The sequence below is a fragment of the Podarcis melisellensis genome (assembly GCF_964234715.1).
Source record: "Podarcis melisellensis genome assembly, chromosome: 4".
Taxonomy (NCBI): Eukaryota; Metazoa; Chordata; class Lepidosauria; order Squamata; family Lacertidae; genus Podarcis; species Podarcis melisellensis.
The window spans coordinates 27,242,447-27,269,447 of record NC_138531.1 but is presented as its reverse complement, the minus strand read 5'-3'; the positions used below and the strand labels follow the sequence as shown (position 1 = coordinate 27,269,447).

Sequence of the window (27,001 nt, the reverse complement as noted above, 5' to 3'; positions counted from 1 at the left end):
TCCTCTCTCTCTCTTGAACTCCTGGATTCTACCTTTGAGGGGTTTCCAGCGGTGGAGGCTCAACTGGGTGAACCTGCTGTGCCTCCACACGCAGGCATGGCCAATTTTGGCCCTCCAGAAGTTTTGGGACTACAATTCCCATCATCCCTGACCACTGGTCCTGTTAGCTAGATGGGAGTTGTAGTCCCAAAACATCTGGAGGGCCAAGTTTGGCCATCCACAGCATCACCCAGCATTTCATCTCCTGGTTGAGCAAGAGGTGGTCTCTGATCACTCACCTGCCCTCTCCCCACGCCCTTTTGTGGGGAGAAAACAAGAAAAAAACAGGTGTCTGCCTAGCCTCTCTCACTGGGCCATGTGGTGTGGAGGAACGGACTTGTTGGATCCAATCCAACAAGATCATTCAACGTGATCCAATCATGATCATGCTATCCAGAAAGAAAGCACAGGTGTGTGAGAGAGATCTGGCTTCTCCTTCCATGACCAGCTCTCTGTGACGGGTAGTCCGTGTGGTTGGGCTACAATTCCCATCATTCCCTGATCATTGGCTCTGCTGGCTGGGTCTGAAGGAACTTCAGCATGGAGGGCACTGTATTGGCAACTGTGTCCAGACAGAAGACAAAGAAGCAGGCAGAAACAGTTAACCACCATTTCTCTCTAAGCAGTAGCAATGGCCCAATACCCCTTCCACACACTAATATATTCCACATGCACTTGACCTCAGCTTAATTAGTCCAAGAGTACATCTTAGTCTCCATGTGAAAACTGAACAATATCCCCCCCCCCTTTTGCTTTTCCTTTATCCAAAAGGCAAATATAGTACTTAGATTGCCTAGGATTCTTAAGCCACCCTTTCAGTTTTCTGTCCTGCATTAACAACCTCCACACAAACAGCATGAGAAAAGCTCGCAAGACTTCAATGCTTCCATTCCTTATGGGAGAATGGATTCCCCCTCTTTTTTTATCCCTTAAGAAGTATTAAGAAGTATGATGAAGTCACGAGCAAGATTTGAGCTATGAGCAACCAAAGAGATTAGATTATAATATCATGATTGTGATTTGATAGATAAGAAGACAGGGAGCAGCAGGAGGAGAGAAACAACAATTCCATGGAGGGGGAGGGAAGTGGCCAAAAATAAGAGAAAAGACAAAATTTTGATTTTGCGTTTTGGTTGTATATGTTAAAAAATGTTGAAACAATAAAATGTAATTGGGGAAAAAATGAGAGAAAATCTCACAAGTGCACTTAATATCCTGTATCAACAGTCATAAATAATCACAACCAATTACCAAGTATCTTGGTTTAAATTGGGGGAGGTAAACTGTGATCTCCCAGAAGTTGTCAAACTACAAGTCTCTCATCGCTCCAGACCACTGGCCATGCTGGCTGGAGCTGATGGAACTTGAGAGTCCAACTTTTGGAGGCTCACAAGTTCCCCAGCCCTCCTTTAGACATAAAAGCTCCCAGGAACAAATGAATATGGTACCCAACAAGCCATGTTCTAGGCCAGTCCTATTCCAGAATAGTTCCTCTGCGGATGTGGCCTAGAAGGCACTGAAGTTAGGGGTGACATTTCATTTCTACAGAAGCTCTTCTGAATCATAAAAAATAAAATGTCAGCTTATCCTTTGACCATTTTCGCAGCAGAGAAAAAGTGCTCCTACTTGCCCTTCTCCATCCCTGCCTGTTGCTCTTTTTTTAAAAAAGGCATAATTAATTAAGCATAAAAGTAACAGCGGCTGTTAGCAGAGATAAAGGCAAACAGAAAGCAATGGTTATAGCCAGAACCTTTTTCTACAACTTCCAAATTTTCAACAGCTATGCGGCAACTTTTTTCCTAAAATCTGTGAGTAGTGATCATCTATAAGTTATCATCTATAAGTTTCTGCTTACGAGCTTGTTTGTCATTAGAAGAAACACAGATACAGAGGAAACACAACACAACCATAAAGGTTAGAGTTGAAGAATATTAACAGGTATAAAAGAACAGTGTTGGCAGCTTTGTTCCGTAATAATTTCCACTTCGCAACACAACTAAAATGGCAGGTTACAAATTAGATTTGTGGAACCTTTTCACCACAAGATTAATTTTATTGTATTTATCAGCTGTGTTCACCACCAGAAGGTACTTAAGACTATGCACAACATATAGAACTGAAACATAAACAACCTATTTATCATGCTAACCCAAAACAACCAATAAAAATGAAAATTCACGCATAAAATATAATATATGCCAGCCATCAGTGATCAAATACCAGGAATGACACTGTCTTCATCTGCCAATGGAAGCTAATCAAGGGGTGTCCCTTGAAAGTTAATTTTTACAGTGGGCTTATAAAAGCATCTGTTCCATTATGATTGTGAGCTTTTCGTGTCATCTGGTTACAACGATAAGACTCGCAGAGTTGGAAGGGATCACGAGGGTCATCTAGTCCAGCTCCCCCTGCAATGCAGGAATCCTTTGCCTAACATGGGGCTCAAACCCACGACCTTGAGATTAAGCGTCTCATGTTCTACCGATCAAGTTATCCACCTATGGCAAATGCAGTTTTTGCATGACTAAATGGAATTACAGGAGATTTATCACAGTCCTAGTTCAGAAACTATAACAAAACTTTGGAACATCCCTGTAGACTTTTTTATTATTATAGCTATTTAGATACCATGTTAAATATCCCATTAGAAAGAATTGCACTTTCCCAGGTAAACAGAGCACAGCCGTGGTTGTGGGGGGAATGGTATATTTGTGTCTTGAAGGAGTTATGTGGACTGAAAACAACAAATAGTTGACTTTGCATTTATTGCTTTAAAAACATCATCTGAAAAGGTCCGGGGTGCGGGGAGAATGATTTATTTACCTGACTGAGTCTTGTGTGGTATAAGCAGAATCGTCTAGCATCACCACAGATAAATTTTGCAAAAGGGGGATACGAAATGGATGTGTATGGGCAATTTCCAAAGATTACACAGAAGGTTGGGAGGGAATCATTGTGTTACGATGTTGCAGCAAAAACAACTATTGTGGTACCTTATGGACAAACAAATTTACACACTGGGCAAAAAAGACAGATAAGAACTATGAAGATCATAGATAAGTTATCTCGTCCTACGTTACCAATTTTGTTAGATGAAATGAGACAGCTTTTTATTGTGCGGGGTGATAAACGGGAGAAAAATATACCGTACCTGACAAATATTTAAACTGTATCTGCTGTACTTGTTAAAATGCTAATGGAAGCACACATGCATATATTAATGCAATACCAGCATTCTGGCTGCTTGGTTAAGCATATCATTTGTCTAAGAAACAGCACTGTCTGTATTGCAGCCATTCAATTTGGCTGGCAATGTGCTCTGGCCACCATCTTTTTCTGTTCATAATATGAGCATTCATGTGAACATTAAAAATAAGAGAAAAGAAACTTGCTGTTGAAAATATTTCCTTATTATTCTGTACAGCAGCAGGGGTAATAAAGATCTTAAAGCCCTCGCATATGGTGAATGTATATATTTTTAAATCTTCTTATACAAGCCTGTTCTGCCAGGTGTAAAGGTAAAGGGACCCCTGACTATTAGGTCCAGTCGTGGCCGACTCTGGGGTTGAGGCACTCATCTCGCTTTATTGGCCGAGGGAGCCGGCGTACAGCTTCCAGGTCATGTGGCCAGCATGACCAAGCTGCTTCTGGCAAACCAAAGCAGCGCACGGAAACGGCGTTTACCTTCCCGCCAGAGTGGTACCTATTTATCTACTTGCACTTTGACGTGCTTTCAAACTGCTAGGTTGGCAGGAGCTGGGACTGAGCAACGAATCACCGACCTTCTGATCGGCAAGTCCTAGGCTCTATGGTTTAACCCACAGCGCCACCCGCGTCCCTTCTGCCAGGTATACAAACAGCTATATGTTCAATGAATGCAGTCCTTATTACTTGCTTCTAATTGGGACTTGACTTTATGTGAACTAGCTTGGAGTGGATTGAGGGATTTGGCATAGAACAGAAATCTGTCTATGAAATAAATACCGTAAGAAAGCATAACTTCAGGACCATCAGACTACGGCAGCCTTTTGAATTAACTTTTGGAGGAAGCTGCCTCTACCTTCCAGTACACAGAAGATATTTCCCTATAATTTGCATGGACATGCTTACCTGAGCAAAGCTTCTTTGGCCAGCTAGATTAATTTCTTATGCTCATTGGAAGTTATCTGAACTTGTGAATATACCAATGCATGCTTATTTTATGATAGGCGTTGTAGATTGATTTTATTTTCAGGTCAGTATAGTTAAGTATAGTTTGACACAGATTAATGCACTGTTAGTTTGAAAATGGCTAGTTTCTCCACTGACTCCAGAATGCAGTTAAAAAATATATATATTTAGTTTTACAAATTAAAATGTATATTCAAAATCATGAATAATAATAAAAATAAGCAAACAAAGATTCAACCAAATCTCTGGACTTTCCCCCCACCCATCCATGGGTTCTGTCACTAGTCCTTTTCATATTTTAAGTCACTCCAATTTTTAAATACCCCATGTATCCCTAGTTCTTGTTACAAGTGTGATTCAAATCCTGCTAAAGAGCTCAACTGTTTACAGTGGTCTCCAAGGTAAGCTATTGATTTTCCCCGTTCTTTATTGAAAATCTGTTCTTCCTGGTTTCTGATTCCCCCGTCATTTTCTCCATCTCTGCATAGTCCATCAGTTTGGTCTGCTATTCCTTTCTGGTGGGAACTTTTTCTTTCTTCCATCTTTGGACCAGAATGCAGTTTTGAATGCTCAGAGTAACTCTGGTGCACTGGTCATTCAAAGCATCCAACAACTGGAACTTTTGGGAACCTCACGTTCATCGTTTACAAAATAGAGAATGTATGATCAAGGAAACTGAAATCAATATATTAATCCTGAGGTAGGATTAGCTCCAGCAGAAAGTGGGGGGGGGGGAGTTAAATACACAGTTTGGAAAATAAAGTGATCCATAATGCAAAGAAAATAATATGCTTCACCCATAATGGCAGCAAATGAGATTAAGGTCCTGAACAATAAATATTTATTTGGGGAGGTTATTGTTCTGTTAATTTATAATTTCTCTTTTCATCCACAATTTGTGTGCAAATGTTTTTAGTAACTTTAAAAATTAGTTGTAAGCTTGTGGTTTGTCTCCCTTGGGAGGTTGTGGACTCCCCTTCCTTTTAAGCAGAGGTTGGATGGCCGCTTCTTGTCATGGATGCTTTAAGTTAAGATTCCTGCATTTCAAGGGGCTGGACTAGATGACCCTTGGTGGTCCCTTTCCAACTCTACAACTCTACAATTCTATGATTTCATGAGTTCCCATGGAATAAGCTCAATGGGATTTGTAAAGCATATCAATGTTAGACACTTGCTGAGTTTTTTCCAATAAGGATCAGAATGAACACTAATCTGAATGGTGCTGATAATTTCTCTCTGGAGATATTTAACATAAACCTGTGTGTAGCAAAATTACTGCCATCCTTCTTTGTGGACAGGCTACTACCTAGTCCTTCTAATGGGAGAAATATAAGTTGGAGGCTTTCATTATGAAAATAACATTGAGGGAGGGGGAAAATGGGGCACAAGGAGATTGCTGAGGGGAAAGAAAAAGGGGGCAGGGCTTGAGTCATTAAAGCTTGCATACAAAGTAGTTATTATTTATTAATTGTGATGTTGTGGTTATACCAGAAAATCTCAAGGAAGGATTCGAAAGGTGACTCCTGTGATCTTTTCACAGCCTCTCCAGTGCCAGCTGAGCTGATGTAAGAGCCAACTTTAAAAAGAATTAGAGACACGACATTCATCACTCTTATAATGGCAATTTATAACCCTTTGTCCCGACTTCCTTGTAGGTTACATAACAGGGGTTCTGCTATGGTTGTCTAGAGACGGTTTTTTTAAATTGAATTATTCCTCCCCCTTCACTTCTCCTTGATATCTCAGAATCATATGTCTTAATTTTTCTACACTCCCCAATCTTGCCTTACTCTCCCCCCGCCCGCTTATCACAGTGTAATTGTTCAGCCATAGTTTCAAACCCAAGATCTTTGTGAGATCTGTATCTAAAATAAGAGGCATACCGTGGCAACCTGCAACAAAATGTTGCAGTATATCTCCCACCCCACCGCCAGCCAGGAACAGGAACCTTGTAGCGCTTCTCAAAAGGAAGAGGGGCAGGGTTAGGAGGAGAAGGAAATGATAAACCTTTTTCCTTCTGCAGGGGGCCGGTCCACTGTCCCTCAGACCTTGTCGGGGGCCGGACTATATTTTTTTTGGGGGGGGGAATGAACAAATTCCTATGTCCCACAAACAACCCAGAGATGCATTTTAAATAAAAGGGCACATTCTACGCATGTAAAAACACGCTGATTCCCAGACCGTCCACAGGCCGGATTGAGAAGGCAATTGGGCTGGATCCGGCCCCCCCAGGCCTTAGTTTGCCTACCCATGCAGTAATGTGTAAACAGCCTAAATTGGTACTTAACAGTCTGTCAGACTTTGAGTTTCATTAAACCTGTTTTTCACACATAACACAGGTTGGAAGCAAGAGTTGCCCGTAGAAAAAGGCAGGATTTTAGTGGACCTGTGACTGGTTGTCATGCTGCACCCCCACCCTAAGGTGGCAGCACAAGACAGTTCTGTCTTTGCTGCTCGATGTGAACCTGGAAGATACACTTCCTTTATATTTTACCATTAGTATGCATGATGGAGCAGGATAGATCCCTGCCCCGAGGAGTATACAATCTAAAATCTGACATAGGGTAAATAACAAAGCGAAGGCAGGATAAACAGTGAAATAATACATGATTTTGCTTACTGTTGGGTACTTGTGTTACAGGCTTAGTTGTAGACATGAAACTACCATACTTTTCCGTGTATAAGACTAGGTTTTTTGATTTTAAAATAAGGTTCAAAATCTGGAGGTGTCTTATACACGGAAAGTGCACATGACCATTTTCTAAATTTGGGGTCCCCAAAAGTAGGGGGCATCTTATACATGGGGACGTCTTATATATTGAAAAATATGGTAGGTACTCCAGGGTTTTCTTATCTTTCTGCCATCAGTGACTTTCTGTCCTCACAGGTCCCCATCAGACCGTTTGTTGTTGTTTTTTAAAGCAGCAGCTCGTTCTGGCTTTTAATTAACAAACTTCTATAATTCAACATATCTAGAAAGTTCCAAGGAACCACTTCCTTATTTTTGGTTTGATCTGTTTCAAAAATAATAGGCATTTAGCCACCTGAATTTGCTATAACAAGAAGTAAAAAATTAAAAAAATCATTATGAATTTGTGACACTATTTATTTTAAAATTAACCAAGCTCTCCCATACAGGCACCTTCCATAAGATCAGATATTCACTGCTGATGGTTGTGTGGTGTGATATTACTAATCTTCATATAAATCAGGGGTGAAACAGACAACAGGAAAGTGTTTCCGAGAAGAAATGTACATTTGTATAATAGCTCACAAAGATAGCCGAGTTATTTTTATCACATGTTGAAACACAATTCATCATTTGTTTAATTTCTAGCTAAGTTGAACAGCTATTGTGTTTTCTTGTACTGACTTCCAGTTGTTGTTGTTTTTTCCTGCAAGAAGATAAGACTCATACTGCAACGATTATTCATTTGAGAAACCATTACAAAACCTGTTACAATGCAACTACATAACTTATCTCCCAAGAGCATGTCTAGAAGACACAAAATGAGGTACACCATTTTTAGAGACAGAAGTAATGGGCAAGATGGTTCTACAGAACACATGACAGCTTTTGTTACTGCATGATCTCCAGATGATCCTACGTAAGTTATCACAAGGCATCCAAGATACCTAGCTGTGTCTCCACAAATCCAGAACCAATAATTGAATCCCAAAGTTGTAGCCTGGGATGGTGATGGATATTTTACTGAACAAGAAGTCTAAACTACCTGTGGGAAGTGGCTCCAACTTGCACTTGGACCATAATTTTCTATAACTACCTTATCTTGCAAGGGGGAGGGAGTTTAGAGAGAAGAAGAATGGGATTTAGACTAACCTCCAATTCACCTGATAATGAAAGTGGGGGGGAAATAGATATGGAAAGGCAGCTAAGACGTGTAGGCCATATTCTAAAATGCTGAAGTTAGGACATTTAGGGAAATTATGACTGGACATGACTCACCATTTTCAATTTAGAATGAGCCACCGAGAACAGATGTCGCTCAGTTTACTTCTTCAACAGTATGTAGCCAGAAATTCCACGACCAGAGAGCACGACCACTTTAATTATTTATCCAATTACCTTCTGAAATCAGTAAAGTGAAACTCCACTGGGGTATTTGTGACTACCGGGTGCTCATTACAGAAGTGACATGGCAAGTTTTGTCTTGGCTGCAGGGGGAAAAAACAGATCTCAAAATTAAGAAAAGAGTTGCAATTTATACTGTGAATCAAGCTTAATTTAACATCCATTACTGTAGATTGTACAATATATATATATAGCTTAGGGCAGTATCTGTTAAACCCAAAATGTTGAGGAAAAATCCAGGTGTATGCAATAATAATCATAAGAGCAGCATCTCTGAGGAAATTTCTTAGTGCCAGTCTCCATTTAGTTTGATGTCTGCAATGCTGTTGATATCAGCTCTTTGCTAAATACCCAGTGGGATACTTTCTGCTCATGTAATTGTGTCTTTATATTGAATTAGCACTTGACATATGCTGCCTAATATTACAACCGCATCTTTATCATTTAGCCTCTCAATTGTTGTGCTTCTGAAAGTGTAAGTAGAAAGAGACATGTCCAGTTAGTGAAGGAAACGCAAGGGAAATGATCTTCATATGCCCTTCGAATCCTCACCAAAACCCTTTCCACTGAACTTTTGGCTTAACTTCTTAGGTCTCTATCTGCAACCAAATTTATTATTTAAGAATGTGTAACCGTATTTGCTTACAGAAGAAGAAGAAGAAGAAGAAGAAGAAGAAGAAGAAGAAGAAGAAGAAGAAGAAGAAAAGAGAGGCATGTTATATCATAGCATATATGGTATATAAAGCTATATATGTACCACCGCTTGACAGATATTTCCAGGGCAGGTCACAAACACAAGGCACAATAAAAAACAACTACACAGGAATAAATACAGTACAGAGTAAAGCAACAGTCTATAAAACAGCAGCAGCATTAAGAAGTTCTCGGGTGTTAAAAAAAAGGCCCCTGGACCTTTAAAATAGGTCTATGTGGTAGTAGAAAGATAATAGTATAGGCATCATGCGATCCTTGCTGGGGAGGGACTTCTGTAAGTGAGATGGCAATAACCCCCCCCCCTTCCAATTTTCTACCTGCCTCATCTCAGACTGCTGGAGTAGGCAGAAGGGGCAAGGAGAATGTACAAAGATGGTCTCAGGACAGAGGCAGGTCAGTGTGGGAGATGTTATTTCATGCACCCAACCATGATGTAGGGCTTTAAAGGTCAGTAATTGTATACGGAGTTCAGATTCCTCAGAATATCAGCTTGCTAACTTGCTTTTAATAGGCAGAGTTTTAGTAATGATATGCCTGGAAATTATACCTCCAGTCAAATCACTGCTATGCAGGTGAGGCTTCCTGCAGAATACCGTCGTATCAAGAGGCCCTGTCCTGCACAATATTAAGGACCGGGCATATAGTGTTGTGGCACCTACGCTTTGGAGTGTTATTTATTTTATTTTTTTATTGAATTTGCACACCACCCTTCATCTGAGGATCACAGGGCAATTTACAGTGTAAAAAACACATAATAATAATAACAAACAAAACTACTCCCGTCCTCTGAATATTATATACAGGCAGTATCTCTGTTGCCTTAAATACCTTTCTCTTTCATCAAGTCTTTTAAGCTGAGATCTTTCCCAGTCTGAATCAGTATTGGAATTAAAATTGTTGTAGAATTGTCAAGTTGGAAGGGACCCCAAGGGTCATCTCGTGCAACCCCTTTGCAGTGCAGGATTATGCAGGCAGCCCATACGGGGATTGAACCTGTGACCTTGGCATTATCAGCACCAGACTCTAACCAACTGAACCAAGATGTTTTTGCTATCATTGGTTTGCTGCCCTGGAATCCTTTGGGAGCAGGAGACAAATAAATAAATGGGCACCGGAATAAGAAGTTTTCCAGTGATTAAGTCTATGGAACCTCACTGCCTGGCAGGGCACAGTGTCTGAACAAAGGGGAGTTCAGCTCTCTATTCCCCTTTCTTGACGAGTCCTGTTTCAGGTTTTCATTAGGCAAACCAGTTGAGGTGAAGAGAGTCTTCCAGAGCTACAGTTCATTGCAGAAGCAAAATGAAAGCAAGCAAATATTATCTAGTTGCATCCTTTTTATAGGATGCAAAATAACTTTTCTTGGCCCAAAATGGTGGGTTGTTTTGTTTTGTTTACAGGCCCATTAGTGAATGAATGGGGCAGCTCTTCATATACTGTGCATCCTGATATCAGTGGCAGATTTTGGGTGATCAAATTTCAGCATCACCCTGTGTAATGCTAAAATTCACCCTGGCTTTTCGTGCTTCCATTCTACAGTATTGTTTTGGTGCCCCCTGCAGTGTGGGGCCCAGTACAACTGCACCGGTCATGCCACCCTAAAACCACCTCTGATACAGTGGTACCTCGGGTTAAGTACTTAATTCGTTCCGGAGGTCTGTTCTTAACCTGAAACTGTTCTTAACCTGAAGCACCACTTTAGCTAATGGGGCCTCCTGCTGCCGCCGCGCCGCCGGAGCATGATTTCTGTTCTCATCCTGAAGCAAAGTTCTTAACCCGAGGTACTATTTCTGGGTTAGCGGAGTCTGTAACCTGAAGCGTATGTAACCTGAGGTACCACTGTATTACGAATGGTTCAATACCACCTTGTGTGACCTTAGGCCGGTCACTGTTAGCCTAGCCTACTTTACAGGGTTGTTGTGAAGGTAACACAGCAAAGAGAATCATGTAAACTGGCTTGAGTTCTTTTTAAAGGCAGGATATAAACGTAATAAATAAAGGCATTACAAAAAACACGATGGAGGCTTGATATTCACCACTTGCATTTGGGAGGCGCGGGGGGGGGGGGGATCAAGGAGATCTACCAGGACAGATAGGTAAAGGTAAAGAGACCCCTGACCATTAGGTCCAGTCATGACCGACTCTGGGGTTGCAGCGCTCATCTCGCTTTATTGGCCGAGGGAGCCGGCGTTTGTCCGCAGATAGCTTCCGGGTCATGTGGCCAGCATGACTAAGCTGCTTCTGGCGAACCAGAGCAGCGCACGGAAACACCGTTTACCTTCCTGCCACAGTGGTACCTATTTATCTACTTGCACTTTGATGTGCTTTCGAACTGCTAGGTTGGCAGGGACCAGGACAGATAGGTGTTTACAAAAAGATCTTCACAACCTTTCTTCATCCACATTAAAACACAATTTTAAAAACCACCCTAAGTTGAACAGCCATCTAAACTAGCAATAGAACAACTAACTAAATATTCTCTGAACATATCTGGCCAAAGCAGCTTCCTGCTTTGTAGGATAGAAAGCAAGGACTTGCCAGCCTGGTACACCAGCTCACCTCATCTCATACTTCTTCATATGACAAGAAAGTACAATCCAAGAAAATAGGAGTGATTGTCCTGGAAAATGGGAATTAGTGAAGCTCATTGAAGCAGTGACAGCCTATCAGTTACTTAATATTGGTATTGCAGCCTCCTGGAACACAAATAAACTGTGTCACACAGACATGAAATGCTACATACTGACTCTGCTTTTTTTGCGTGTAGCTGTGGATAATAAAGTCATAATTCATCAGGAAGCCAATATCCCTTTGCCGGATGGGTCAGGCAATCATTATTGCAGTTAGAAGACCAACCTTCACTTTTATGAGTTGTAAATCAGACACAGAATTCTGCTCCTCTGAGCCTCCTCCAAACTAGAAAATTGCCAGCCGCCGCCGTTTGAAACTAATTAATCTCACTGAAGGCAATGGTCTGAACAATGCAAAGATTTAATTTACTGCAAATGTTTACAGTAGATGAAGCCCTGATTTGCAATCACAGTAAAATAGTGCTCCCCCCCCCACCCCAGTTAAATGCCAGTATCCTCAAGCTTGGGGAGTGGAAGATGCCAGAGTATGCAAACAAACATTTGGGTGCTCTATGATACTTACCAAGGACGAAACATCTCTGTTTAAATCATGTCTTCTGCTACAGTCCTGCACTGCACATACTGTATACCCAGGAGTGAGCCCCATTGAAATCAATAGCACTTACTGTTGAGTAGCCATATTTCTGTCAAAATATTCACAGCCCATCTTTCATCAGTACAGATATCAGGGCATAGGGTACAAGGGACATTTAAACAAGGATGAAATGTTAGGAAAAAGCACATAAAAATAACCAAAAGTAGCTAAAAACAACAACAGAGAAAGCTGAAACACCACTTAAAATGCTTGGGTTAAACAGGCAGGTTTTGACTTGACAATGAAATGATCTGTGCCTGTCGTATTTCACAAGCAGGGAGCCACCACAGAGAAGGCCCAAACCCCTAGAAGACCAAGCTATAAGGAGACAATCTCCTCTATGTATTTGGGTCCCAATCCATTTGTGGGCTCAGTGAAACACACATTAATTCTCTAGAAACCATGTAATGCAATTCCATCCAGCTGCACTGGTTAATGTTCTTGCGACTGTATTCTGTTCTAATTGAAGGTTCCGATTCATCTTTAAGGGCAGCTCCAATATGTTAATCCTCCCCACCTCTGCTTCCAAACACTTCTACATTTCAGATGAAACAAAGATACGGAGCTGGTTGTCATCTACATATTGACAACACTTCATTCCAGCTCTCCTGATGTCAACTCCCAGAGTGTCATGAACTAGGAGGACACTGAGGGAACCGCGATTGGTACAAACAAGGACAAGCTGAAGAGGAGGAAGGGGAGGTTGGCGACATAGGGGGTACTCACAGCACATCAGAGGACACCAAAGAAGCCAGGGGAAGGGGACATATTGCCAGAACTGGAGATGCACTTGTCTCAACAGACACAGCAGGGTCTGAGGTGTCAGGAACAGCAGGAAGTGCACCGCCAGGACACTGAGGCAGGCAAGGGAACACGGCCCAGCTCACCAGTTGGCCAAGTGGAGATCATGGGGCTCATTAGGTCTGGGAGGTTTGTGGTCTCTCGGCTGGATTAAGTTCAAGGCAGGTGAGGATCACATGTTCAGTTAAGGGGAGAGACACAGCTGCTCCGCTGGAGCAAACTCAGGGGCAACAATCAATATTGGGAAGGATAACAGGGAAAGCAAGGCAGGAACTCTTGTGTCTGCTCAACTTTCTCTGTTGACGGACCATGGCTTGGCTGCTTTGCAAATTCTACTGGACTGTAACTTCAGGACTTTTTTTCTGGGTTTTTAATATAATTTTCATTGAATTCTCTGTTTTACAGTTACAGACTGGAGAAAGAGGGGAAGCCATTTTCCTTGAACTATTTCCCCCAGTGCAACCTTTCCAAGCTGCTGTTTGCCTTGTGGCAAACAGAGCCAGTGTGGTGTAGTGGTTAAGAGCGCTGGACTCGTAATCTGGGGAACCGGGTTCGCGTCTCCGCTCCTCCACATGCAGCTGCTGGGTGACCTTGGGCTAGTCACGCTTGTCTGAAGTCTCTCAGCCCCACTCACCTCACAGAGTGTGTGTTGTGGGGGAGGAAGGGAAGGGAGATTGTTAGCCGCTTTGAGACTCCTTCGGGTAGTGATAAAGCGGGATATCAAATCCAAACTCTTCTTCTTCTTCTTGTTTAGAAAAACACATCTGTATGTCTTTCCAAAGAGAGTAAAATAGCTGCTTTGGGGTGGGGGTGTACAACAAGAAGGCCACTCCCCAAGCACCACAGTCCAGATCTCGCTTCCCTATTCTGTTATAGCTACTTTAAAGAAGCATTTTAAAGAGAGAGATCTCATCGACTTTGTAAATTTATACAAATAAATAAATGGTGGGGAATAAATTAGGAAGAAAGGGCAAGATCCATTTTCTATTGAAATTCTAACTGGAAACATCTAATATAACATAATTATGTAGGAACTAAAACTCACAAAACAGTAGTAGTGGACTATGCAGAAATGGGAAAGCTGACAGTGAAATTAAGAAATAAAAATGATGAACTTTTTATAGAAGAATGGAGGCCTTCCAGGGACTATTAAAAAAAAGATACATTCAAATGAAATTGCGGACAGAACTCGAGATAAAAGAAGTGGAAGAAAAATGACAAATAACTGTAACAGATAAACTTTTTGTAGTAGATAAAATATAATGCAGTAGAAAAGGTTTGAGTAAAAAACCACAGTGGAAGTGAGTGAGGGTGGGAAGTCCACTTATGAAACAATGTACTTACTTGATTTCAAGGTTATTGTGAAATGGTTTGAAATTTTTAACTAAAAAATATATATACAAACCCCACATAAAACTTACAAAAGAGTGAACTAACTTTTGAATTTCACAGTAGTTTTCCTCAGGTTTGACGGTCAACATACACACATACAGGGGGTGGGAAATATAAGAATATAGGAAGAGCCTGCTGGATGATGCCAATGGCCCATGAAGTCCAGCATCCTGCTCTCACAGTCTTAAGATTCAGAATTTTTAATTTTATTTTTAGACAACAGGTTTTACTAAAGCTTGCTGGTACCAGGAAACTTTTGGAAATATGAATGCCAGTCGTCCTTCAGATTTATCTCTAGCACCAGCTGAAATTCGCCACAAGGTGTTGTAGGAGAGAGCAGAAGGTAAAGCATAATAGTCTTTTCTATATTAGCGGGTGGCGCTGTGGGTAAAACCTCAGCGCCTAGGACTTGCCGATCGCATGGTTGGCGGTTCGAATCCCCGCGGCGGGGTGAGCTCCCATCGCTCGGTCCCAGCTCCTGTCCACCTAGCAGTTCGAAAGCACCCTTAAGTGCAAGTAGATAAATAGGTACCGCTTTCTAGCGGGAAGGTAAACGGCGTTTCCGTGTGCTGCGCTGGTGCCGGCTCGCCAGAGCAGCTTCGTCATGCTGGCCACGTGACCTGGAAGTGTCTCCGGACAGCGCTGGCCCGCGGCCTCTTAAGTGAGATGGGCGCACAACCCTAGAGTCGGACACGACTGGCCCGTACGGGCAGGCGTACCTTTACCTTTACCTATATTAGCAAAGCAGGAGATTGTTACATGATGCACTACGCAGAAAAACCAATGGAAGCCAAACTTGCCTGGTGTTTGGAAAAGCACTGCCTTCCCTCCTGACTTAGGCAAACTTTGTACAGTACTGGGTTTCTGCTAGAACTTGGTTCTACTACCATTTTTCTATACACGGGGCTGCCTTGGAAAGCAATTTGGAAAAGTACAGCTGCTCTGTCTTCTGCATCTGTATCTGAACAGTTTCCAGGCCCAGACCAATTCAAAGTCCTGTTAACGTTTAAATCCCCAAACTCTTTGGGGCCAGGTTGCCTGAAGGATCGTCTCTTCCCATACCTACTTCCCTGACCTTTTAAGATGTCCATCAGAGACTCTTCTCTGGTTCGTGCAGGCAAATGTTGTCAACTCTTTGCAGTATCGGTGCTCTGGTTATGGAATGACATTCCTGGAAAGGCTTCTCTGGCTGGCACTACATTGATGTTCCTGTTATTTTTACACAGCAGTGCTGACAGCTGCCTTAATCTTCACAGAGGGCATACAAAGAGGGTCTTCATTTGTTCTCCGGGGGTAAGTTACAACAGTCATGCGTGTCTTGGACCCAGTTCAGGTGGTAGGAATGACTGAGACAATATGATCACAGACTCACCCATGTACTGTTCCGACTTTGCGACACTAGGAAAATCTAGCAGGAGCAAAGATTAGATTAGTTTATTTAGCAATTTATTTATTTTTTTTACCTTCTCTCATCTCCTAGAATCCCTGTGTTAACCTTCAAAAGGGAGGTTTGGCTGTCCTTCATCTCACTGGTGAGCCCAAGGGCAATAAAGCAACCTGAAAAGTAAACAGTATGTTCAAATAATTTTAAAAGTACAACAAAGAAATATTGTGTGCAAAACACCTCCTAAGAGCCATAGGTCTCTGAGTGTTCGCACACAAGATATTTTCCTCTTAGGCAAGAAGCAGAAGTGAAACTCTCATGGAAGGACAACAAATAGTTCAAATGAGGACTGAAGTTGGAAGAGCAACACTGAATGAGGAAGACCATAAGTTTAGAAAAAGGGTCTTTATATACTGAAGAATACCAGGGGCAGAGTCTAACAGTCTAGAATAAATATATTCCAGGGTCCTGCAATTATTTTGACTATACAGTGGAACCAACATCAGGGCAAATTCTTGCCAAAGATAAAGAGAACCCTAGAGCTCTTTTCTATTGACACACTGCCACAGAGATTGTACCATGCTACATCTCTACACTACAGTAAAAGATGTGCAGGTAGTATGCAGCCCAAATACTTCTACGGAGCATGAGATGGAAGTGTGTTTGAGAGGCCCCTAAAGCCTAGAATTGATAGAAGCAGAACTAGAAGAACTTAAATGTACCACACCTTATCCGGGGATCGTCAAGTTTCGACAGCAAAAATATCATTAAATTCAAAAATGAATTATCTGAATTTCTCAAATGAAACTAAAGGGTGCTTCTGGATGGAGGGATCCTAGTGCTACTGATTAAATGGATCTTCCACCATAAGGTAAAAGCCAAATTCCCATTCACAGGGATATAGTGTGGGCATCTTGCTGTCTTGTCCACCTGGTGCACAGAATATAATCTAGTGGCCAATGTTGTCCCTTCCCCTTCCATCACTCTTCATAGTTCCCTTCATCTCATTTTGAAACAGGTGTTTTTCACAACCATTTTAACATTGTGCATGTGTATGTAACACCAATTTTGAATCAGTGGTCATGCATGTTTTTTTAAAAAAAATGTTAAGTCACACCATAGTGCGATCGCACAACCCTACAAATTATTTTTGAAAGGGAATGCAGCCCTACATCCAAGATATTTCGGGTTCTCATCCACCTTTGACAATGAGGTGGGTTCCAACTATGTAGAAATATAATACTGAAAACAGTTAAAACAGATTACAGCAAACATAGGCAAACTCGGCCCTCCAGATGTTTTGGGACTACAACTCCCATCAGCTAGCAGGACCAGTAATCAGGGATGATGGGAATTGTAGTCCCAAAACATCCGGAGGGCTGAGTTTGCCTATGCCTGGATTACAGTCACCAGAACAAGGTGGGTCAGAGAGGCCTAACATTAAATTGCATCTGTTTGTCCCTGTGCTTCAAGGTTATTTCATCTCTCTGGCTTGAGAATACTGGCCAGTTATTAACAGGCTGCTGGAAGTCTGCTGCTGCCCTGGATGTTCTGGTAGAAAGAGAAGTCCAATGTCAAATGCTTAAGTAAACACTGGTGAAAGGCACAAGCTGCTACCCCAAAATAAACAGTGTCTGGTTACTGTGATTTACTTGTAGGTAGTTTCCTTGCAATAAAGAGAGATTGTGATATACTCTTATTGTTAATTACATTGCTACATGCAACAAGACTGGGTCACAAAATGCATGGAGCAAAATGCACACATTCTGCAATAGTTTGGGTGGTTGCTTTCACAACCTGCAAGAGCTCAACATATCAAGATTAACAGGGTTAATCTTGCAGTATAACCCCTTTGAACCACCTGTTGAAGAGGGACTAGGCTTTCCTATGAACTCACAATGCATTTCATTGAGACCTGATTTCTTGCCCCATTACAGCACAGAATTAAATCCTTTATTGGTTGTATAGCAAAGACATATTTTTGCCGGTCTCTCATTCGATTGGCTTTGGGTTGGACCCTGAGAAAGACCCACAAAAGCAACACCTGTGAAATCCTAAAAAAAGGTGTCCTAACGGCCTTCTTCCTCCAAAAGGCGCTTCTCCTGGGGGTTAGGCGACCCTGGGCTGTATTATCTCTGAAGATCAGGCCGATGCAACTTCTGTGAATGGAGCTTCTAACTCATAGATGTTGTCTCTGCCCTATTTTGGAGATCTGCCTTCACCCTCAGCTTGCCTCATTCAATTGGGTTTCCCAATTCTTAGGGGAGCTTTTAAGTGTGCTGGGGGCCTGGGAAGTCTGAGAATGCATTTCCACTGGTCTCTTTCTGCACTTTTCTCAGGATCCAACCCACTGGGAGGCAGAAAAAAGGCCCATCTGTTTCTAAGAGGCTGCAAATGAAACTGAATTATCATTGCAATGCCTGTCCAGCCTAGTAGTACCTGCACAAACCTGTTAACCGAGGAAGGAGGAGCTCAAGCAGAGCAACCACAATGTTGTGGGTTATCAAGGGCAGTGAAATTTTATCCGCTGCGATAAGGTCTATCGTGTTGAATGTACCACAGGTTCTGTGCAAAATACGCAACACCAAGGAGGGAGAGAAAAGGACATTTGATAATTACGTTTTCCATGCCCAAATGAACGTTTTGCTTATCAACAGTTGTTTTAACAGAACGATAGTTACTGGGGGTGAATACATGCTGTTATCAGCTTCTGATGATGATGGATATTAATCTGCATAACCTTCAGGCTAAAAGGGTATAAAACCAAAATGGTTACCTGATCAACTCTTTGGGCAGCGGCTGAACAGCTTGTTTTCTGAAGGAGCTCCTGGTTTTCAGCAAAGATGGCAACTTTAAATGAAAAGAAGACATGCAGCCAAAGAATGGAGAACTTCCAGCGTTTCTTATGGAATCCGGAAACAGGGCAGTTAATGGGAAGAACCTTGATTAACTGGGGTATGTGGCCAAACACACAGAAGAGAATGTTGTTCAGGCATTTTCGTGCTGTTGGGATTTGGTCATTTGCATTATTTCTGTATGATTAAACGTCTTAAGTTGGCAAGATGCTTCCTATATAACTGTGTTACTTGCTACGAGCCTGGAGAATCCACAAACTACTTTTTTAAAAATACCGATTTGCAAATTTGTTGACTTTAGCATAAAACACTCATTTCCCTTTTATTTAAAATAGCTTACAAGGAAGCAATTTGCTCTGCAACAGACTAACAAAACCCAGAACTCCTACTAGACGAGCACAGAAATGCCAGTTTGTGGCAGAAACAATAGAAGGAACATGACTTTGATTTTATTCTTTCTGATCTGGATCCAAAGAGCCACATAACTAGCTCTGTGAATCCAAGGGAGTTTTTCCACAGCAGCCCCGAGTGCTGGGTGCAAACCTCTTTAAGAAACTGAGGGGAGTTTCAAAAGTGGTTTGTAATATGGCACAGGGGTCTGCTCTTCAACGGAAAGCTGCTAAAAGATTGTGTTCAAAGTGCATGCAATGGGTTAGATGCACCTAAATCAGCTCACTGGATCTGGTCTGTCTTCAGAAGGGTGCCATTACTTATATATATATTTTTAAAAGTCTATGAAATACAACTAATGGAAAATTTAATTTCAAACATCTTTATCCCTTTCTTCAATCATAAGCCACAGCAACTTAAAAATGCCATTGATAAGATGTTCAATTTATTGGTTATTATTCTGTGACTAATTTCAATATATGCTACTTGTATTTCATTAGATTTCGTAGGTGGGCTTATCCACACTTTCCTTTCTCTTCCATTCTTCCCAGGCATGACTTGTGCTCAGTGTCCAATTGCCTTTTTTCTTCTTCTCCAGAGCTTTGCCCATGAAAACTCCCTCTTTAAGCTCAATTGGACCAAAATGCAATTCATGCTAAACTTGAATGGATGTTTGCTCCAATTGAGAGCTAAAAAGCAGATTTTCACGGGAAAAGCTCCAGGGCAAAAAAAAACCTTTGGACACAGAGCTTTTAAGTAGACCTGGACCTGGAAAGAGCACCGCTAAAGTGTGGATAAGCCTGGTGCGCACACACACAAAATTTATGCTCCAGCTCAACATGCGTTTTTACTTTGTGATGTGAAACTGCAAATTGCATTTTTGTCCGTTAGACTTCAACAGCAACATACTCATTGTCCCTTTATTCTTTTGGGAGTATAAATTTTAAGCAGTACATTTCTCTGTAAGTTTGCACTGAAGAGCTGCACAACATCCTTACTCGGTAGTTGAAGCAATTAACTTTAGTTGTGCGGTATACGTTGTAATTCTTATTATGGGAAATTTAGAAAGTTCTCAACTCATAATTTCAGTGCTGGGACATTTATTTCAGTGCATCCAACCCTATGAAAGCCAAATGGTATTGAATTTCCAGCTTCCACTGATGATCTTCAAAGCAGCAACTGTAGTCAGCTTCCCCAAATCACGCAGTGCTACAAAAATCTGTGCTCCTTATCTAGCACTAGAATGCTTAACCAGGAGATTAAGAAGCTCCTGTGCTGAAATGCCTTAAAGCTACTATTATAAATATTTCATCTAACTGTTGACATGTACTTGGTTGCTGCTATGATTAGTTACTGAACCAGACCAGATTGCCTCCTAAGAGTAATGAATATCATGCTTTTAAAAAGTTTTAACTTAATATTTCTTTTCTTAATAGTTTGGATCAGTCTTTATTATGTTGCATTCTATGTGGTAATGACTGGGCTGTTTGCACTTGCTATATATTCTTTAATGAAGACACTCAATCCGTATACACCGGACTACCAAGATCGATTAAAATCACCAGGTACTTAACACATTCCTGCCCATTCTGTTAAGTTGTGCCACACACACACACACACACACACACACACACTGCATAAATCAACTTAAGACACACAAAATGATGGTTTGAGTTCTGATGAATGAAGTATAGCCTGGTGCTTAAGAGTTTTAGGAGCAGGGATGGGGAATCTGTGGTACTCTAGTTGTTGCTGAACTTTAACTCCCATTAGCGCTACCACTTAGAAGGCCACACCTTCATTTGTTTTAGAGGTAAAACTGATGGAATGATATAGTTGTACCTTGGATCCCGAACGACCTGGAACTCGGATGTTTTGGTTCCCGAATGCCACAAACCTGAAAGTGATTGTTCCGGTTTGCAAATGTTCTTTTTGAACCCGAATGCCTGGCAGGGCTTCTGATTGGCTGCAGGAGCTTCCTGCAGCGATTCAGAAGCTGCAATTTGGTTTTCAAACATTTTGGAAGATGAACAGACTTCCGGAATGGATTACATTCAACTTCCAATGTACGACTGTCCTGTATTTACTCAAATTTAATGCACCATCAAATCTACCTTAATTTTTGTGACGCAATTTTGCCAAAAGAGGTGTGTGTTACATTTGAGTAAATATGGTAGCTTACAGAAGCTTACTTTTCTTGACAATATACCATGGCACAGAAGCCACAGAATTGAAGCTTATATCTTGAGTTTTCCTTCCTTTAATCCCAAGATATGTTGTTTAAGCAGCAAGTAAGGCCCTAACAACCAGTTAAATGAATCATGTGGTTTGCCCTTGAATGCATAACTTTAACCATCCCCTTTTCCCAATTGAGGTTTAAAGTGGGGGGGGGGGGAACCCTCTGAAATGAGAAAGAACTCTTTGCTAAGATTTGGTTCTCAAACCAAGAAATGTCACAAATAGGCTCACAACAGGACTAATGTAACTGAGGTCAAACATTTCTGATTTCTAGTAACCTGATTGTTGGAAATGGAGACTTTCAATTTATACTTATTACTTCAATTATTAAAACTAAACTGAGATAAACTGCCTGTAATGGGATCCTTCTCTCTTCCTCACCTATATATTAAACTGCACTCTCAATGAAGGCGTGACATTACGACCAGATGTGTATGGAGAAAAAGGACTGGAAATTTATTACAATATTTCTGACCCGGACTCCTGGGAACGTTATGTTAAAACTCTTCACAGCTTTCTTTCAGGTAAAGTATGTGGGAAAATATCACAATAAAGGTGGCATGAAGTATACAGTAGAAGGACATCACTTTGAAATAGAGTTGCATGGGGTCACCTTGAGTTGGGTTTGAATGCAGAAAGGTAACTCTTGTATGTATTTCTGGATGAACTAGGAAACATTTTCCAAGTTTCCCTAAACAATATCAAGAGGCAGCAGGATTGTACAACCATTAGAGGCAATGTTATTTTAAGAAGAACAATTATTCTCTTACAAAAACAATGCCAAGAGGTAACCTGGAACGGAAGATGCTCCAAAAGAAAGCAATAGAAATTGATTTCTCCCCTACTTTTTCTATCAATAATATACAGCTTACAACGAAACTGCACAGCATGCCAACATGAACTGTACTAAGGGAAAATACTATTTTCAAGAATCTTTTGATGCTCCACACCACACAAAATATTCCTGCAAATTTACACAAGATATGCTTCAAAACTGTTCTGGTCTGGCGGATTCTAATTTTGGTTTTCCAGAAGGAAGGCCTTGCTTAATAATAAAAATGAACAGAGTAAGTACTTAAACAGGTATTTAAAAGAATTTATTATATCAAACATTATTAAGTTCAAACCTGGAAACAAAGGGAGGCAACTTATAACTACCTGAAGCCTTATTTGATCTGTAGTGTTCTGAAGGACTAAAAGGCATGAACTGAAAAGGTCGTCCTATTTTAACAGCAGAATCTCATCCAACAAGAGATATAAAGAAACACAAATGTAGCTTTGTTGACCCATAAGGGAAAGGAAGTCTTAAAATTGACGGTTGGGAAATACCAACCGAAATGTCATGAAATACTGGGAAGTTTTCATGTTCTTCAGAACTCTTATTCACAAAAGTTGTTTAGCTGGTCCTAATAAAAAGTATTGCCCACCCAACAAGACGACTCCCAATATCCTAGGAAAGCAAAACAAGCTTGGGAATAAGGTGCCAAGTGTAAGAAAGCAGGATAGTTATAACTGGTGTAGCACAAGGACTTAAACCAACAGCTGAGACAAGCATCCCAGCGCAAGTGGGATCTTCTTTTCCACCCCTGCACCTGAACTTTCCAGGTCCATGACAAATAAATTTTAAAAAATCCAAAGCTACTATTGTTTCGGTGGTTAACATGAAAAATTATTACCTCACAGATTATAAATTTTCTCCCTGGCAATGGCACTGCACCAAGAGTGAACTGCACAACACTGGTAAGAATATATTGCCCAATGTTCTTGTATTGAAATTATTCCCATTTAGCTAATACACAGTAAAAATGTACCGTATTTTTCGCCCTAGAGGACGCAATTTTCCCCATCCAAAAATGAAGGGGAAATCTGTGTGCATCCTATGGGGCGAATACAGGCTTTCGCTGAAGCTTGGAGAGCGAGAGGGGTCGGTGCGCACCGACCCCTCTCACTCTCCAGGCTTCAGGAAGCTATCAGCAAGATAGAAGCAGAGCACACCGCGTGCTGGGCAGACATCTGCAGCGTGGGGAGCCCTGCGGATAGCAGCCTGCCGCCCGGCACACAAAGCGCCCTGAAGCAGAGCGCCCGTCAGGCAGACATCGGCCAGCCCCACAAGCTCGGGGGACAGCGGGGAGGCGCAGCGCCATCCCGCTGTTCCTCAACCTGGTTTGGAGGCTGGCGCTAGGGAGAAGCGCGCTAGGAAACTAGGTGCGTCCTATGGGACGAAAAATACGGTATGTACGTCTATCCAGAAGTCTTACTAGAGCTCAACGGCTCAAGCTTGCAAAAGGCCAGTCTTACAGCTCCAACTTCATGTTATACAGAGAAGCACGTTACCAAAATGCCGGTGGTTTCTTCTTTTTCTGCTACCCAAAGCCATTTCAGGGTGGAGGCAATTTGGAGCAGAGTCTTTCACTGTGGTCCTGCTTCCCTATCATCACCTGAGCCACGAGGTCAAAAACCTCATGAGGTTTCAAAAATATATTTACAAACACATAGCTAGGGCTTTCGTTATGTCCCTCAATGAAACATTTGGAAGCCATTCAGTACTTGCCAATGTCTGAGAAGCAGTCGGTCGAAGAACTGAAGCTAAACATTTTGATATTATGCCTGGATAGCTCAATTGGTTAGAGCGTGGTGTTGATAATACCAAAGTTGCAGGTTCAAGGCCCATATGGGACAGCTGCATATTCCTACACTGCAGGTGGTTGGGGCTAGAGATAACCCTCAGGGTCCCTTCCAATTCTATAATTCTATGTTGTAATCTAATAACGGTGGAGGGAGTTCCTACTTTCACCTCAGACTGAATCTTATTTTCAAGTAGTGCTCTTAAGCTCACAACATGCAAACTGCACTAGTGAAGTATGGCTACGTAACATACCTAAAGCACAAAACAACTTTTAATCATATATGTATATATAGAGAGGGTGCTAGTCCTAACACTTGCCTTGCCTATGATCAACAGGATGATGCCAGTCCACTGGAGGTAGATTATTATCCTACAAATGGTACTTTTGCCCTTCACTACTTTCCATATTATGGATTGAAAGCACAGGTATGTTTTTTGACCATGTTCACTTTGACTTTCACAGGTACTTTAAATGGAATGATCTAACGCTGTACACTTTCATTTTAGCCTACCTACAGCAATCCATTGGTGGCAGTGAAGCTTCTCAAAATGCCCATAAACAAAGAAGTAGTCATTGTATGTAGAGTTAATGGTACTGGAATTACTTCAGATAATCCTCACGACCCGTACGAAGGAAAAGTGGAATTCAAAGTCAGGATACAAAATTGAGCAACAGAGTGCCGAGCTCATTGAGGATAACTCCTTGTTGTTTGTAATCTTCATTCAGGACAGCAGAAATGGATTAAGTCACTCTGTTGGTTGTAAAATGTATTATTGTTTTACGACAGCAGAAAAATGAACAATCCAGAATTCCAGCAATGGATTACTCAACTCAATTCCTCACTCGTAATACATGACCCAGATGCTAACAAGTCGTATGGCAAGTCTACACCAACGCTTATGCATAACTGTTTATTATACACCTGTAATTTGAAAAACGAACAAAACCTATGAACGCTAATCCACCTATGAATGCTAATCCACCTCTCCCCCTTTCCTCACTCAAAAGCTTTTTTTTAAAAAAGTTCATTTTTGTTTTGTATTTGTTGAATTGATATAAGCAAATAATTTAATAATTGCTTGAACAGTCATTAACACGCGGTATAATATTTTAGTATCATGCAACTTGTATTTGTAATGTATGGTTTCCATTTGAATGTCTGCAGTTTGATACAAAACTTCTATTGTGTACTGACAGAGGGCAACTACGTAAAAACATTTGGAAGACGCAAAGCGATCCAAAAACAAGTCACCACTGTAATATTCAACTGTACAAAACTTACTTTCAATGTCTGTTGCATACCAGTGCTTTATCGCAGATGCTAATATGATTTCCACTCACTCCCTGAAAAGGCCAAGCTGGATACTAAATTTACTAAACACAATGTAAGAAATGTTACCTAATGAAAACATGTTGGTGTCATTTCAATAGATACTTTTAAAACTACATAATGTAAATGTGTGTGATGCAAAAAAATTAAATAGTAATAAAACTATTATTTGTGGCACTGTTCATGCAATACCCCTTGGTACAGGTTGAAAGCTACTTTGGTCACACAATGTGGGGTTTTTGAGTTTAAAATTTGAAAATAGGGAAAAGGTCCATTGCAAATTGCATCTGAACATAACACCAGTGCTATTTTCTAGAAAAAGAGGTGCCGGAACTCACTCCCTGGTTCTCTTAAAATGGCAGTGGTAACACACATTAGATCTGCTATGGAGTAGAGGAGGAAAAAAAGCTGCTGTTGGAACAGGAATCTAAAGCCACCAGAACAAATGGTATGGGCTCTTGGGATCTTTTAGTAGTTTATATTTTAGTTTTATTTTGAAGGTGGCCAGTCCGTCAATAGAATCCTATTAGGAGTTGAAAAGCGGTGGCTCCTTAGCGTATTTTAAAAGCTGCATCTGGTGCAGTGCTTTTGAGCACAAAAAAGTTAATTAGAACATGAAACTATCTTTTGCACTAAGAAAAGCTTCTGCAACAGTAAACATTCTAGCTTTATAATTTATATTAAAACAAATACTAAATTGCACACTGTCAGCCAGAATGTTCACAGTGAAAGTCTCTCTTAATAATGATCAGTGGCCTTAAGCAAGGTCACAGCTTACAAACTCTAATAGTGATGTGGGTCTACGCTGTCTGACTGTCTCTGCCTGTGCATGCTTGGGCAAGCAAGCTAGCCTATTACATCTGCAACAACAGGCCTAATGGTGAGCTACGTTACCAGGGTGATGTTTGCGACCGCCAATTTTTGTAATTTTAAGCACTGTATGCCACTGATTATTTTGATTAGTGTTTCATTACATCGACATTTTCGCTCTTTTAAATTGTGTGGTTTTTTTTAAAGAAGATGCCTCAAGCTGCAAAGGTGTTTTAAATAAACAAAAGGAATTAATGAAAAATATTCCCATGTGCAGATGGAAAGCATATTCTTGCAGACATTGGAGGGCTGACTCTGTTAGTGACTCTAGTCGCTGCAATCCCACCTCCCCCAAAACTCCAGAGGTTAAAAGACCCAGAGTAGTGGCAGGTGAGAAAGAGAAAAGAGTGAAAATCTATTCCAACAGAAGTGCACTGAATTCCTAGGCATGGGAATCACCAGGAAGCTTAGAATAGATATACAAGTACAGTTGTACCTTGGTTTTCAAATGCCTTGGGAGTCGAACATTTTGGCTCCCGAACGATCGAAAACCGGAAGTGATTGTTCCGGTTTTCGAATGTTCTTTGGAACCCGAACATCCGACATGACTTCCGTGCAGCCAATCGGAAGCCGCGCCTTGGTTCCCAAATGGCTGCAGGAGCTTCTTGAAGCCAATCGGAAGCCACGCCTTGGTTCCCAAATGTTTTGGAAGTCGAACAGACTTCCGGAATGGATTCCGTTCGACTTCCAAGGTACCACCTCCCTTTACCAAGCAGGAGAGAGCAATCTCAGTGAGGATATGGTATCTAGAGAGGCACCACAAGAATACACAATTTTTATCAAATCAGATGCATCAGAATAGATACTATTCTAACTAACCATTTTAAAAAATGGCAATTTTTTTATTTACTGATGAAAACAGAAGCCAACACATTT

General features: G+C 41.2%; 2 protein-coding genes across 2 annotated transcripts in view; one reads left to right on the top strand and one right to left on the bottom strand.

Moving 5' to 3' along the window:
• Positions 1-16,049, bottom strand: part of TMEM255B (transmembrane protein 255B) — a 58,753-nt gene extending 42,704 nt beyond the window's left edge. Inside the window, exon 1 of the mRNA XM_081907473.1 lies at positions 15,895-16,049. Coding sequence (XP_081763599.1) covers positions 15,895-15,904 — 10 coding nt within the window. The 5' untranslated portion in view covers positions 15,905-16,049. The remainder of the gene's footprint in view (positions 1-15,894) is intronic.
• A 2,518-nt stretch (positions 16,050-18,567) lies between these two features.
• On the top strand, positions 18,568-25,420 carry ATP4B (ATPase H+/K+ transporting subunit beta). The gene is made up of 7 exons (XM_081909047.1): positions 18,568-18,770; positions 20,497-20,625; positions 21,709-21,822; positions 22,166-22,365; positions 22,982-23,038; positions 24,261-24,350; positions 24,432-25,420. Exons 1-7 carry the CDS (start codon positions 18,659-18,661, stop codon positions 24,591-24,593), a joined length of 864 nt encoding a protein of 287 aa, XP_081765173.1. The 5' UTR covers positions 18,568-18,658; the 3' UTR covers positions 24,594-25,420.
• Positions 25,421-27,001: the final 1,581 nt, after the last annotated feature.